General features: G+C 54.9%; 2 protein-coding genes across 2 annotated transcripts in view; both read right to left on the minus strand.

Moving 5' to 3' along the window:
- KCTD19 (potassium channel tetramerization domain containing 19) overlaps positions 1-9,861 on the minus strand; it is a 28,796-nt gene extending 18,935 nt beyond the window's left edge. Inside the window, exons 1-2 of the mRNA XM_054840992.1 lie at positions 9,844-9,861; positions 9,146-9,355 (exon numbers count right to left, since the gene is read on the minus strand). Of these exons, the coding sequence (XP_054696967.1) occupies positions 9,146-9,355; positions 9,844-9,861 (228 nt within the window). The remainder of the gene's footprint in view (positions 1-9,145; positions 9,356-9,843) is intronic.
- Positions 9,807-13,854, minus strand: TPPP3 (tubulin polymerization promoting protein family member 3). The gene is made up of 4 exons (XM_054840599.1): positions 13,717-13,854; positions 12,231-12,422; positions 10,946-11,099; positions 9,807-10,747 (listed from the first exon to the last, which is right to left on the minus strand). The coding sequence occupies exons 2-4, from the start codon at positions 12,416-12,418 to the stop codon at positions 10,559-10,561; spliced, it is 531 nt and encodes a 176-aa protein (XP_054696574.1). The 5' UTR covers positions 12,419-12,422; positions 13,717-13,854; the 3' UTR covers positions 9,807-10,558.
- Between the last annotated feature and the right edge of the window lie 147 nt (positions 13,855-14,001).

Here is a 14,001-nt window from a genome sequence, read left to right on the forward strand (position 1 = left end):
CTCATCAGTACCACTGCTCCAAGAAAACAACGTCCAGACATGTTTAAAGCAATTCACACAGCTCAGGCTGACATTTTACGGGCATCAATGCCCACCGCTGTGCAAAAGCGGCCTTCTCTCATCCCCTGCTCCCAGCCATGCCTTGTGCCTATCCGTCACATCAGCCCTTGGCCTGATCTAACTTAAAATAGCAAGAAACGATACATTTTGGGGAGGATTGCTATAGTTTGGGGGGGGTTGTTGCAATTTTCATGAGGAGGGTTGTGAAACACAGGCTTCCTTGGCAGGAAGAGGGCAGCTTCTTCTAGGCAGCCCACAATGGATGCCTGGGCCCAGGGGAGCGGGCAGGTCCAGCGGAGGCAACCGCCGGACCTGCCCGCTCCCCAGGGGCCTGGAGAGTGTCCATGAGGGGAGACCCCTTCGCTTCCCTTCCCTTCCGCCTCGCCTCAGCAGGCCACAGGTCCCGTGCTGATCCTAACATGGCGGCCTAGGCCACAGTTCATGGCGGCGTTGCTAGGCAACGGGCAAGAGGCCCAGGGGGGACCCTTGGGTGTGATGAGGGTGACATGGCCGTGGGACAAACAAAAACAGGGCGGTGGGTGACAGGAGCCCTGTTAAGCTGCATTTGTTTGCAGGGTCGAGACGTCCACCATGGTGGTTGAGGCTGGAGAAGGTGAATTCCTCCCAGTTCCAGTACTCCCAGTTTAAGCTTCATAAACTTCCCATCATAGATTAATTGAGCCGGCAAGTCAACAACAAAATGGTGTTAATCCTGTAGTTACCACTACCGAACGACTTACAGTAAGATACCAGTGTGCACCATCGCTAGGAGTATTTACTCCAAGAACTCGAGTACCACTTGTACTACAAACCACAATAAAACCCACCAAAAAACCCCCACCAACACCAAAGGGATTTTTTTTTTTTTTACTCTTTCAGCCGTTTCTGATCAAACACAAGTTACATCTATGAAGATTAGTTAAAATATGTGCCAGGATCAGTTGTTGCTGTGTCTCTCCGAGGTGCCTCAGCTCTGCAGAAGCAGCAGCCAAAGCCAAAGGGATAACGTGTTATTTAACCCAGAAAATGAGACAACCAAACACAAAACTTAACACTGACAACTCTGAAATACAAAGAAGGGATCTTAAGAGAGCTGCACCTCAGTTTAGCTTTTCATTTCTTCTGCTATTGCTGAAAATAGCAATTCGATCATCACTGTTGTTTCTGGTGGCTTTATAACTTAGGCATCCTCCAAAGCTTATGGCTTTGCAGGCTGGTCCTATGGGCATGACAGAAAGTAAAAGGGGATTATGCCTTCTCATCGTGCTTGACTTTGCAAGTTGATGCCGTGAAGCAAATGTATGGTCAAGCACGGATGGTTTTGACTCATCTTCCCATCCTGGGTGCTGGGCTGGGCAACCACGTGCCTGGACCTGCAGCAACCAACGTAAGCTTCAGGGCTTTTTTTAAAACAAACAAAACCAAAACACCAAGCAAATTCCAGTTTCAGAAGCAATTCAGGAATAAAGATACTCAATTTTATACCAGTCAGTGAAAGCATAGCACCCAAAGTTGTTTATACACCTGATGCACACTCAATTTAAATTCAGCGTTTTAGTTAAAAACAACATACTGCTGCTTTTTTAATACAAAGCTGACAGCGCTGTGGAGAGTCTCAGTTTTAAAATCCTTCACCATGAGGTACTTCAGTGCCTATTTCACCTGCACTGAGGGCTTTCTGACCTCCATGACAGCCCCAGGAACTACCAAAAGAGAATCCCTACAAGGGAAGGGACCATCCTACTGCAAGGACCAAGCCCCTCAAAGCCCCAGAGGAAGGGACAGGGCCACAATTTATCTTAGAAGGCAATTAACACAATGGTAACATGACAGACTTTGTTAATCAGATGCTGTTTGTGTCGTTTCGCTTAGATAAAATAGGAAACAGGTGAGAAGCAGGACCCCGGGGAATAAATAAAGGCAAGGAAAACTGGAAGATGACAGCTCATGACTTGACTAACCATTTTTAGCATGCAGGATTTTTAGGTTGTTTTTTTTTAAAAATATACTTTAAGGAGGGCTTTAGATAAAGATATAGGAGTGGTCATCAATATTTTTAAACTTTCTCTGGGGACAAGGTCAGCATTAAAAAAAACCACATCGATATGAACGCAGGCTAACTCCACATGTTAATATATAAATTATATATATATATTAATAATTTATATATTAGATGTGTAAAATAACAACTGCATTCTGGGATCGTGTCACACCTCACCGATGAGATTATATGTCTTTAACATTCACTTAGGTTCACCCATTATCAGGTCTGTTAATAGTTATATAGTAACTATATATATATAATTATATAGTAATAAAGTTATTACTTTAAGTCTCGGCTGGCATGAAGACAACTTTATTTAATTGCTTTATTAATAATCTTCCCAGACAGCAATTTGGAGGCTGCTACTGAGGCACATTTTTGTGTTAAGGTTTTTGATTTCGGAGTTGCCGTTTTTTCCGCCGTCCTCTCCTGGGAGATTTATTTATTACACAATCGATAAATAAATACCGTAAAAACAAATGGATGGTCACCATGGTCCTCTCCAGCCTGTAGAGCATCAACCCATTGACAGTTCAAAAGCTTTGCTGTCAGATGGGTCCTGTCTTCAGACCCATGCTATGAGTTTTATCGATATCCAGCGTTTCATATTTTCATATTACAATTCGCTGCGCAGAGGAGCTGTTCAGCTGCCAGCTGGCCTCTCCCGGTTCCCAGGAGAAGAAGCAAACAGCAACCACTCCTCTGCCTGCCTCCGCCGTCATGTTCGTACCAATTTTGTCTCACGTCCAACCCTGGAAAGATCCGGGTCCATCAACTCCACAGCAAAACTTCTAGCAACACTTATCATCCTCTGGATGATCTTTGGGGCCATCAAGTGCCACAGTTGTTCAAATTTCTGCGTTTCCCAGATGTTGCACATGCGTTTGGGCTGTGGTTTTGACTTTTACTCCATATGATCGCACTGCAGGCTGTCACGGTTCCTGGTCCCTATGTTGCCTCCGGCTCTGCTCCTGCTCCCTTCCTCAGGTTGGATGTAACACAACACAGCTGTAGGGTGCCACACAGCAGATCAGACTCTTGATCCAGTGGAAAACTGGACACCTTTTTCTCAGTGGATCTTAGTCTGGAAATGAGATGCCTGGGCTCAGTGAGATACCCTCCCCAACACGGTCCACCTAGAGAAGAGCCCAAGCTCATCCAGTTGTGATGTTAACCCATCCTGAGCTCCTCACTCTTAGAGCTCTGTCTCACTGGAGGAAGAAATGCTGGATTTATGAGGGCAGAAAGGCAGAGATCAGTAGATAGGAGTCTCTTGATTTCGTAATTTATCTTGAAGTCTACAGAGTAAAATCCCTGGGAGATTCAGGTTGCACAACTTGCCCAAGACCACTGGCTAAGCCTGTGGCAGCAATGTGAGCGGGATGGTGCTGGTTTCTTCCCTCCTCTGCTCAACAGCCCCATATTTGTGCTGCTCGAGGCTAAAAATGTATAATGTAGGGATAGCATTGCAGATGCTGCAGGGAAATGTTTAAATCCAAAGCTAAAATCTGCTTCCTATTAGGTCTCCAAAAAAAAAAAAAAAAAATCCATAGAAACATTTCTGTTTAGATTTGTTTTCTGACATCACCTAAGCTCCCTGCCAAAATGCCTGAATATTTTTTTTTGTGTTTCAGATATTATTGTTTGTTTAGGTTATTTTTCGCACACCTATGCAGGAATGCTTTGAAAATGTTTTTTTTTTCTTTAGAAGATATGTTTCAAACAAATACTTCAAAGCAGTGACATAAGGGTTTGCTTAAACTCACACCACGTTACACTCGCTGTCATTTATCACTCTTCAGAGGGCTCTCCAGCATCACTGGAAAGGCTCCTGGGGACTTAACCATTTTTCTTTTCTTTTTTCTTTTCTCTTTTCTTTTCTTTTCTTTTCGTTTCTTTCTCTTGTCTCATGACAAACAGATTATCTGGTGGAGCAGCAGGGTGAAGGGCTGGAGGAGAGCCGTGTATCAGCTTCCACGTTACAGGAGATGGATCAGGCTGCTGCTTCTAGTTATTGCATGGCAAGAAATCAAACACCCACATACAAAACGGATGGATTCCTTTATAACCTCCTGGGCATCAAGTAAACGGTGGCTGATGTGGCTTTATAAGGCTCCCAAGAACTGATGCAATGCAACCATACACGTGTTACGCCAGCTATGCCATAAGTGCCTTTTCCAGGAGTTTGGATTCACTGTATAGCAAGAACAAGATTACTGTAGGGTAACAAGGATCCAGTAATATCATAGGATGGATACCTGGAGTGCTGAAGGACCAGAACAACCTTTTCTACAAGCTGAATGTGATTATCAGGTATTTTTGGTCTGTCCTAGCCCCCAGGCAAACTGACAGCGGTCCAAACCTTCATCCCCATTGGTCTGGCACACTTCGATGGCCAGTATAAATGGTTACAGGTGCTATGTTAGAATCATAGAATCTTTAAGGTTGGAAAAGACCTCTAAGGTCATCAAGTCCAACCATCGACCCAACACCACCATGTCTACTAAACCATGTCCCGAAGTGCCACGTCTACACGTTTTTTGAACACCTCCAGGGATGGTGACTCCACCACCTCTCTGGGCAGCCTGTTCCAATGCCTCACCACTCTTTTGGTGAAGTCATTTCTCCTATTATCCAATCTAAACCTCCCCTGACGCAACTTGAGACCATTTCCTCTCGTCCTTTCACTAGCTACTTGGGAGAAGAGACCAACCCCCACCTGACTACAGCCTCCTTTGAGGTAGTTGTAGAGAGTGATCAGGTCTCCCCTCAGCCTCCTCTTCTCTAGGCTAACCAACCCCAGTTCCCTCCTTATCTGAGCTAACCTCACAGGTTTGCTGGCTGAGGAGATTTGAGCGTCTCCTCTGTCCTACCCCAGAGCAGAGGCCGCACGGCTCTGTGCCCTGAGTGCTGCAGGGTCAGGAAGGTGGCCCTGAACTGCAGGATGGGCTTCAGCCACTCCTACAGCCCTGAGCTTTAAAGACTTTGGGTGACAAAGAGTGTTCCACCACCCATCACAGGCTGCTCCGGAGAGTTTTTTGCTGAGTATAACCTCCCACAGCCCCTCTTTGTCTCTCAGAACAGCCCTGCCTGTTAGAAGGATGCTCAGTACAGCAGTACTTGTAAGCTCAACCTTCTCCCTGTGTTTCCTTCAGATGAGTTGTTTAGGAAAAAAAATCACTGTCTGAGTTCCCAGGTGGAATTTCTAAGACTGGAAGTGAAACAACTTACCAGACTTCAGGAGACCAGGGCTCCTGGAGGTATGGGCTGGTCACAGGTAGGGTACACAGCTTGCCTGTCGTGGCAGGAGGTTGGTACCCGTGTCCCAGTAGAACTCCTCCAGCCCAGGTCATCTATGCTTCTTGTTATACCCCTGCACAGGCAGCAAGGGGATGAATTCGGGGCTTTGACACACGAGCGAGCTATTTTGGTGATCATTAACACACGTCGTAGGCTGCAGGAGGCTGGAACTGGTTACGGACTTTCAAGCCAAGATATGAAAATGCCAGTTCGGTGAGCGGAAAGTCAGGAATATTCTGGGTATGATGAAACTGCTTTTTTTAGAAAAAAGTATCTCAGGTCAAACCGAGAGAGAGGAGGCTTGCCTTTTGCAATCATAGCACTCCGCTGATGTGCTTTCAGCTGTCTTAGCACATGCTCTCAATCTCTTTGAATGGTTTCTATCAGTTATTAACCACTGTAAGCCAGCTATGCGTGAAATCTTACAGTGAATCGTAGCTGTAGTCATCCTGAAATACAGAGCTCTAAGCTGCAGACTTAGAGCTGTAAGTACAAACATTTTATGATGTGATTTTGAATAAATAGAAAAATCTTTATAACAGGTTCACTCTCTATTTAAATTTTTTTCTCTGCAACAATCTTGCTCAGATCTTTACTGTCCACAAACCATCCTGCTGCAGCAGTTGACTAAAGAGAGCAGCTGTGGTGTTCACAACCCCCCTCTTCCAGCTGAGAAAGGCACCAGCCATGAGACATCACCCCCCCGGCTAGGAAGAACTGCACCGGTACCATCGGCACACGGCTCTGGTCAGTGCTGCAGTTCAGCGCAATCGTGCGATTGTGCTCTGTACAGGGGAAAAAACCCAGACATTAAATACGGATTGTGTTCGGTTTGGCTTGTATGCAATCTCATGCTGTATTTAAAGCCAGTGAAGCTAATCCTTGATTTTCTTTTTTATTTCTCAGCATCTTCCTGCTTCTATCTTCCCCCGTGTCTTATACTTCTGCCGCAGTTATTATATTAACAAAAAGCAGGGATGACGCCTGTGTAATCACTTTTTATCTGAAACCATGCCAGGCTGGCAAGACGGTAATTTAGTTAATTGAATTCCCTCTAAAATGGTACTGAATCAATATTCCAGCACAGTGCAGGCAATGAAATATTGCATGTAACATCCGTGGTCAAACCGATAGCGCGGGGTGCTGACTGCGAGGATTTGCCATTTTAGTCCCAGGTTTAGATGTACACCTCTGAGAAAGCGCCTGACCCACCGGGATACAAGGTGCTCTCTGAATCTTGTCTGAACACGATTTACAGCCTAGTCTGTGGATTTTGGAAAGCGTTGTCCATCAGACTAACAGTGAAATGGAAAAGTACTGAGGAAGGCAGCGCAGGTACGGCTCAGCGGGGAAGCTGTTTTGCCTGGCCCGAGACCAAGGATCTGCCCTGTACCAGCGCAGCGTACTCCGTGGAGGGATGCATTTTTTTTTGGAACAGCTACATCTATGAGCTCCTCCTGGTGCTCCTGCACAGGGACAGAAAGGGTAAGACCTTGCTGGGCTCATTGGCATCCTCTGTCTCGCTCTTCTAGGAATGAATCTATGTCCTCATCAGCATCTCTGGTCAAACCAATCATCCCAGAGAAAAGTGACCTCTCAGAGGAGCCAGATCCCTTGTCCCAGGCACACAACTTGCTGTCAAAGTGTGAAGCACATCAGACACGACCTCGGATGATTTTAGAAACTCTCTAGGGAAGTGACCTTGGGGGCAGAGAACACATTTTACGGCTAAATTCATCATAACCGCTCAGCTGAGCCTTCTGGGCTGCACACCTGGGACATCAGCCTGTAGGAGGGTCTGGGTTTGTCCAAACGGGTGGAGCAGGTGAGTGTGTGCGGTGGCAGGGGTGGGGGCGAGGTCTGGCGTGCCCCTCCACTGCGGGAGCGGGGCCGGAGAGCGGCCAGGGGGGAAGAAACAAATGGGAAGGAGAAAAAAAAAAAAAAGCTTCACGTCTGGGGCTTGGATCAATGCAAACAACATAAATACTGGCTGAGACACCTTCCGCCCGCTGGCTCCTCCACCGTGAGGGAATTACACGCTGGCTGCAAGATGTCTTTCTTGGGCTGGTGCGGAGCCAACCTCAGAGCGAACGCTCGGCCAGAGCAAATTCATTAGCGCAGGGGAAATGGCTGCAAGCCCTTTTGTTTGGGCTCTGTCACTTTTCATCACAGAAAGTCGTTCTGCAACTAATATTTTAAGGTCTCTGCTGTCTCAGCAGCCTGTGGCACCGCTTCAAGCTTTGCTGGGAAAACAGCCGGAGCTGCTGGTTCCGTGGAAGTTCCTTCAGGTTATGGTCTTCTTGAGGGCTCAGCACCCCAGCTTGGCCTCTCCTCATCCATCTTGTGCGCCAGTGCCAGCCATCATGGGGACCTCCGCTTTCCTGTCCACGTCAGTCATGAAGACTGATGTTTAAAGGCCATATTCCTTGCACTTACCTCCCCGTGAGGCCACAGCTCCACCTGGCTTCAGCCATGCACAGAGGCTGTGCGGTGCATCTGTAAAGCAGGTCATAGCCACGGTACTTCGGATGCTTTTTCTAAAGGGCCTTCACACCCTCCTGCATGGATGAACGGGGCGAGCCTTGTACACACGTACACAGCTCCCCAGGAGATCACTGCACTGGCATGTAGAAAGTTTTCCATTTTTTCTGAAGACCCAAACCAATGTCTTCTGGTTCCCAGGAAGCTGTTTCCATCACTCCAGGGGAAGACTGACTTCTTCTCAGGTTGATCTCAGGCACTTCGCAGCCGTTAGACCCTGTTGGGTCTTTGCCAGCACTATTTCTCCTGGGGCTGGTTCGGCAGGACCCAGATACCAGCCTAGGCGATACCAACCAGCCCGGCCAGGGTGCTCTGGCCATTGCTACCCCCACCACCCAGCCCCGTCCCCACGTAGGGAACAGCACATGCTGGAGATGCCTCCTTGGGAACAAGGAGAAGGTCAGAAAGGAAAGTCCCGTGTAAGCTGAGCAGCGGCAGCTCAGCTCCCTTTGCTTCTAGATGAACTTACGGAGGTAACTCCAAGCGAGGACCCATCTGCCCTCCTTGCTGGCTCACAAACCGTGGGCGTTCAGCAGCTGCTAGGAGGACAGCTGAGCTGCTGAGGTCCCCAGCCTCAGAGGCAGAGGTGGGGTGAGCAGCTGGGGGAGGAATGACTGCTGCTCCCAAATGCTGTGCTCCATGGCTGGACACGGGGATGCCAGCGCTGCTGCTCTTGCACACATGAGCTTAAAACCAGGGAGAAATCCCCTCCCTGGGCTTGATTTCCCAGTATCAAAACCACGTCAGCACCCACAGCTCCCCTTCAGAGCTGTCCTGACACAGGTACCCCCCCCACTCCACCACCAGGTCCTGACCAGTGCCACGCACAGGCAGAAGATGAGGCCCACGGGACCTGGCCCGCTCACCTCTTCACAACACGTTCTTCCTTCGCAAAGCCTCCAAGCCTGCACAAGGACGGGGCTGTGGGTGGCACCTCCATGGCCCACGAGGGCAGCCTTGCCCTGGGAATTTTGCACCTCGTTTTTGCAGCCAGGCAATGGAGTCAGCAAAGGGTTAAATCCTACCCACCCCACCCCCAGCCTCCCCTCCCCAGCAGCATTTTTTCAAAGGAGGAACAATGGATCTTAAGAAAGAACATTTAGGGGGTACGGACAGCCACGAACTCCCTCTGACCTGCTCAAAGGAGGGCTAATATCCCCCCCCGCCCTCACCCCCAGCCCACCACTGGTAGACACTTACTGGTGGACCTTCACTGAGGGTGAGGCTGAAACCAGCCCAGAAGATGACAACCTCTTCCTTCTCCTGTGTTTTAAAAAGCAGGTGAAGGTGAACCTGCTCGCAGACGGTGCAGGGCTGTGCAACGGCAGGGAGCAAGCCCACCCACGCCACATGCGTGCCCCCAGCACATCCCTCACGGCGTGGGCAGTGCCAGAGCCACGGCTGAGGCACCTGCGAAATAATCCCAGTGGGTTATTTAGGGAGCCCGGCTCTGAACAGATGACCGCAGAGGTGGGTATCTAGCTGGAAAGCCTGGCACTGCCACCCAGGCAGCACTGCAGCAGGCTCTGCCCGACCTGCACCCAGCCTTGTGCACCCACAGCAGCAGCCACCCCATCCTGGAGCCGCCATCCGGTTCCCAGGGATCGTTACCAGGAGCTCGTGTGTTTGGTTGCAAACAGAGCAGGAGCGGGAGCCAGGCGCTTGTGTTTGTGTGCCTGCAGTTGCTCAGGCAACTCAGGGCCAGCCAGGAGCTGCCAAAAATGCCGGCGGCCAGGGCCGAGCCCACGGCACGGCTGCCCTGGGGCGGCACGGCCAGTCGAGCCTCCCACCGCCCAGGTGAGCGAGCGGGGAAAGGGGCTCTCACTGCTCGGTCCCGCCGAACACAACCAGACGAGGGACGTCAGTGCGGACGGGGTTTTATTGCAGAGCCGGGTTACAGCGCGGATCTGCAGCATCCTTTGGTTTGGGCTTCACGAAGGCAGCGAGAAGCCACGGGGTTTCAGGTCAGAGACTTTTGCCAACGGCCAGGCAACACCAAGGTCTCCCGGGGCCAGGCTGGGCGCATCCCGGCAGCACCGGCACTAACGGCACCGCAGGGTCGGAGCCTCCTGGGGTGCCGGGCAAGTGGCAAAGCCGGGCAGCCCCGTGGTGAGGGCACCGCACAGGCAGGCACCGGTGGGGAAGGAAGAAGGCGGCGGTGGTGTGAACGGTGTGGGGTTAAGGCAGGTCCCCGGAAGGGCTGCAGGGAAGACAGGCTGGGACTGGCAGGGAGGGTGCCCCAAAAGCCGGGGCTGAGGTAGGGAAGGTCTGGGTGCCAGCGGGGCAGGGGAGCCCTGAGGAGCAGTGCTGTTAGTACGGCGGGTGCTGCTGGCGGCAAGGGGCTGGGGGTGACAGCACGGGACGGGGGACAGGAGAGGCTGGGGGGTCACGGCACAGGGGGGGAACAGAGCGAGCGCTGGGGCGGAACACGCAGCCCGGTGACTTCCCAATCACATCAGCGCTGGGTGGCCGACATCCCGCCAGCCTCGGGCTGGCCCCAGCGCAGCCTCCCGGGCCCCACGTCACACAGGGCATGTCCCAAGGCTGACGTGAGCGCCGGCCCCACGGCCGATGCGCAGGGACCGGGGCGGTGGGCGCCACGGGCACCCGTCCCTACTTTTTCACTTTGGCGTCATAGGTGCCTGCGTTCTTGTAGGCACTGACGTAGCCGCTGGTGTCCACGATGTTCTCCCGCCCGCTCTTGCCCTTGCCCTTGCCGCTCTCATCGAAGCGTTCCTTGTGGGAGCCCGTGTACTTGGAGGTGTCTGTCAGCCTCTCCACAGCCCCCACTGTCTTGGCTTTCTGTGATGGGGAGACGGGACATGGGAGTCAAGAACATGCCCCATCGCCTTCATCCCTTGCCCCATGCAAGCTCCTGACACGCACCGAGGACCCGTGCAATCCCCAGCCCTCGGAAAGCATTTGCGCTGCAGGCAGAGCTCCGTCCTCCCCTCCCGACCATCCCTCCTGCTCCCAGCGGCCGAGGGGCTCTGCACTCACTGTGACGCCCACGTTAATGGGCTCCTTCCCTGCCACCAGCTGGCAGATGGCTTCGTACGCCTCCTCTTTGCTCTTGTCCTTAAATCTCTTGGGGGCCAGCTCCTCCAGCGCCTTCTTGAACTCCTCGTAGTTGATGACGCGGGCTGTCTTCCCTCTGCAAGCACAAAACCCAGGCTGCTGTAAGCACGTCTTCAGGTTGCGCCTCCAAATGGGGCTGCAGAGGGATGAGCTCCATCGGGGAGACCCCGGCTTTCTCCTCCACCAGCCTCGGGCCCCTTGCCCTCTCCAAAACGCGGTGATGACCATGGCAATCTCAGCTGGATGGGTCGGGCTGGGCACAGCTGGTCTTGAGCTCCAGAAGCTTTTCAGCCACACGCTGTTGAAGTCCCTGGTGCCAAAAACTCGCTCCTGTGTGGAAGTGCCCTGGGATTTGGGTGCTGGTGGCAGGAGGGGACACGCATCCACTCCCAGTGCTCCCAGCCTGTGTGGGAATGGGATACCCAGCACCCTCTGCCCCCCGGCAGGCAGCAGTCCTTCTCTGGTCAGATTTGTAAGGACGTGCACAGACCACCTCCCCCATGAGCGCCAGGTTCTCATCTCCGGGGTAGCACAGCAACCCACCCTCTTACGTGCCCAAAACCTCCTGGTGCTCAGACCCTCCTGGCCCCAGCAGGGAACACGGGGATGCCCAGACAGAGGGTGCAGACGGAGCAGGTTCTCCACCCATCCTGCACCCTGGTGCAGAGCACTGGGTGTCACCACGGCCTCGGGAACCCTGAAAGCAGCCCCAGGTGCCTTCAGCTGCCCCTGTCACCTCTGAGGAGCAAAGACCAGAGTCCCTGCCAAGCTGAGGTGTGGGCTGGGCAGGCCCAGGGATGGGCTGTGCCACATCACACGGGACACCCCTGAGCACCCTCCTCTGCTCCCTGCAGCACCTTCTTGTTCAATGGGAACCTGGCAGAACCAGCCCTGCCCACCCCGATGCCTGGGGGCAGGAGCAGGGGCACAGCCTCTGCACCAAAATGAGCCTTCTGCCCCAATGAATTTGGATTCATTTATTATTAGGTCTTGCAAAAGCAGCCGCACAAACTCCCTGAAGGCAGGACGTTGCAGGACAGCAGCCGCTGCTCCATGACGGAGGGTCCGTGGATGGCCTGGGCATGCAGCTGGGGTACCACACCTCCCTGGGGACCACCACACCCAGGCACCACCACCCTGCCAACACCGCAAGAGCATCTCCCCAACCTCCGAGCAGCTGGAGGCCCCGAAAAACCGAGTCACTTACTTCACCTTGGAGAAGACAATGTCCACGTCGGTGCTGGTGACGCTTTTGCCATCGGTGACTTTGCAGTCTTTGCACAGCTTGGCCCAGTTCTTCCCATTCATTTCTTGCCCCGTGGCCTTGGTGTCGCCGTAAATGGCGAATTTGCGGAAGCTCTCTTCCAGGGATGCCATCTCAGTGCTCCCGGCCATGGGGCTGCAGGATGGGAGGCAGAGGGGCCCGTTACTGCCCAGGCTCTGGCTGGCAGCGCCGGCAGAGCTCAGCTGCTCTGCTCTCAGGTCCGCGAGGGCAGGAGGAGGAGGGCTGGCGAGGGCGAAGGGACTGCGGCAGGAGCGGGGCGTTGGCAGAGCCCACACGCGTGGGGTGAGGGCTGGCGGCAGCCTCTGACAAGCCGGAGGCCAACAGCTGAGACGTGTCTTGGGGGATGGAGGTTCCGACTGAGAGCTGTCAGCAGCGAGGCTGTCGGCTCCAGGGGCTGGCGAGGAGTGAGCGCATCAGCCCGTCCCCTCGGGAGCACTCTCCCGGAATGACGCAATGCGGCCGCCTTCCTCCTGCTCTCCGATCATGAGAAACGGCACTACTGCCTGCCTCCAGCCCCACCTCTCCCCTGCCCACTGGCTCTGCCAACGGCCACATCCCCTGCCTGGAGGTGGCAGCACCCCAGCTCTGTGACCCACCCCCCCAGCGCGGGGCCAAACGCGGTGCCCCGCAGCCAGCGGCACTGGGGTGCCAAGTCACAGACGGGCCTCTGCGTCCCCGCGCAGCGTGGTGGCCGCTGCCCCATCCCGGCTCCCCGCCTGCCGTCGCCTCGCCAGCCTCGCCCTGCCGGCTCAGCATCCCTCGCCATGTGCTGAGCACCCACAGCGTCTCAGCCAGGACCGGGCGCAGCGGTACCCAGGTGCACCCCGAGGCGCAGAGCGGGTGCCTCGCCCGGTGCCCGGGCAGGGGGGGGAGGGCCGGGCTGGGACCCCAGGGGCCTTGGCGAGAGCCGGACAGGGGGCACGAAGGAGCAGCGGGCTCGGCTGCTGCAACACCGGCCTTCGCGCTGCCTGGCGACCGTCGCTAAGGAGGAGCGGCGTTGCCTGGCAACCGTCGCTAGGGAGGAGCGGCGGGGCGGGGCGGGGCAGCCGCCGGTCCCCGCCTGTCCCCGGGTTCCCGCGGGGTACCCGCCGCCCCGCCCCGCACGCTCCCGCAGCCCGGAGCCGGGACCCTCCCCGCCCGGGGGTCGCCGTCGGCGGCTGGGGGGTGCCGGGGCAGCAGCTGCCCCCCCGCCCCGCGCAGCCGCTCGGTGCCGTGTGTTCGTGTTCGTGTCCGTGTCCGTGCCCGTGTCCGTGTCCGTCCCCACCCCCCGCACCCCGCGCACCGGCCCCGGGACGAGCAGCGGACGCAGCCGGGGGTCCGGGGGGTCCGGGGGATCCCGCTGCCGCCGCGCCCCGAGGCGGGGGGGGGGTGTCCCGGCCTCGGCGGCCGCTCTCGCTCCGTCACTCACCTCCCGGCGCCGCGCTCTGAGGCGGGGGGGGGGCGGCCGCCGCCGCCTGTTTAAGGCACCGCCATGGCGACGGGAGGGGCCGCGGGCCGCGCCCGCACGGGGCTCCGGGCCGCCCCCTCCCGCCTCCCCCGGGCCGCGGCACGGCCGGGGAGCGCCCTCGGGGCGGGGAGATGGAGCCCGGGCGGCCGTCAGGGACCACCTCTGGGACCCCCTCCACCACCCCGCGAAGCCCCTCCATCGCCCCAGGAGACCCCCCCCGTCACCCCGCAAGGTCTTCCCTCCACG

The sequence above is a fragment of the Grus americana genome, chromosome 13 (assembly GCF_028858705.1).
Source record: "Grus americana isolate bGruAme1 chromosome 13, bGruAme1.mat, whole genome shotgun sequence".
Lineage (NCBI taxonomy): Eukaryota > Metazoa > Chordata > Aves > Gruiformes > Gruidae > Grus > Grus americana.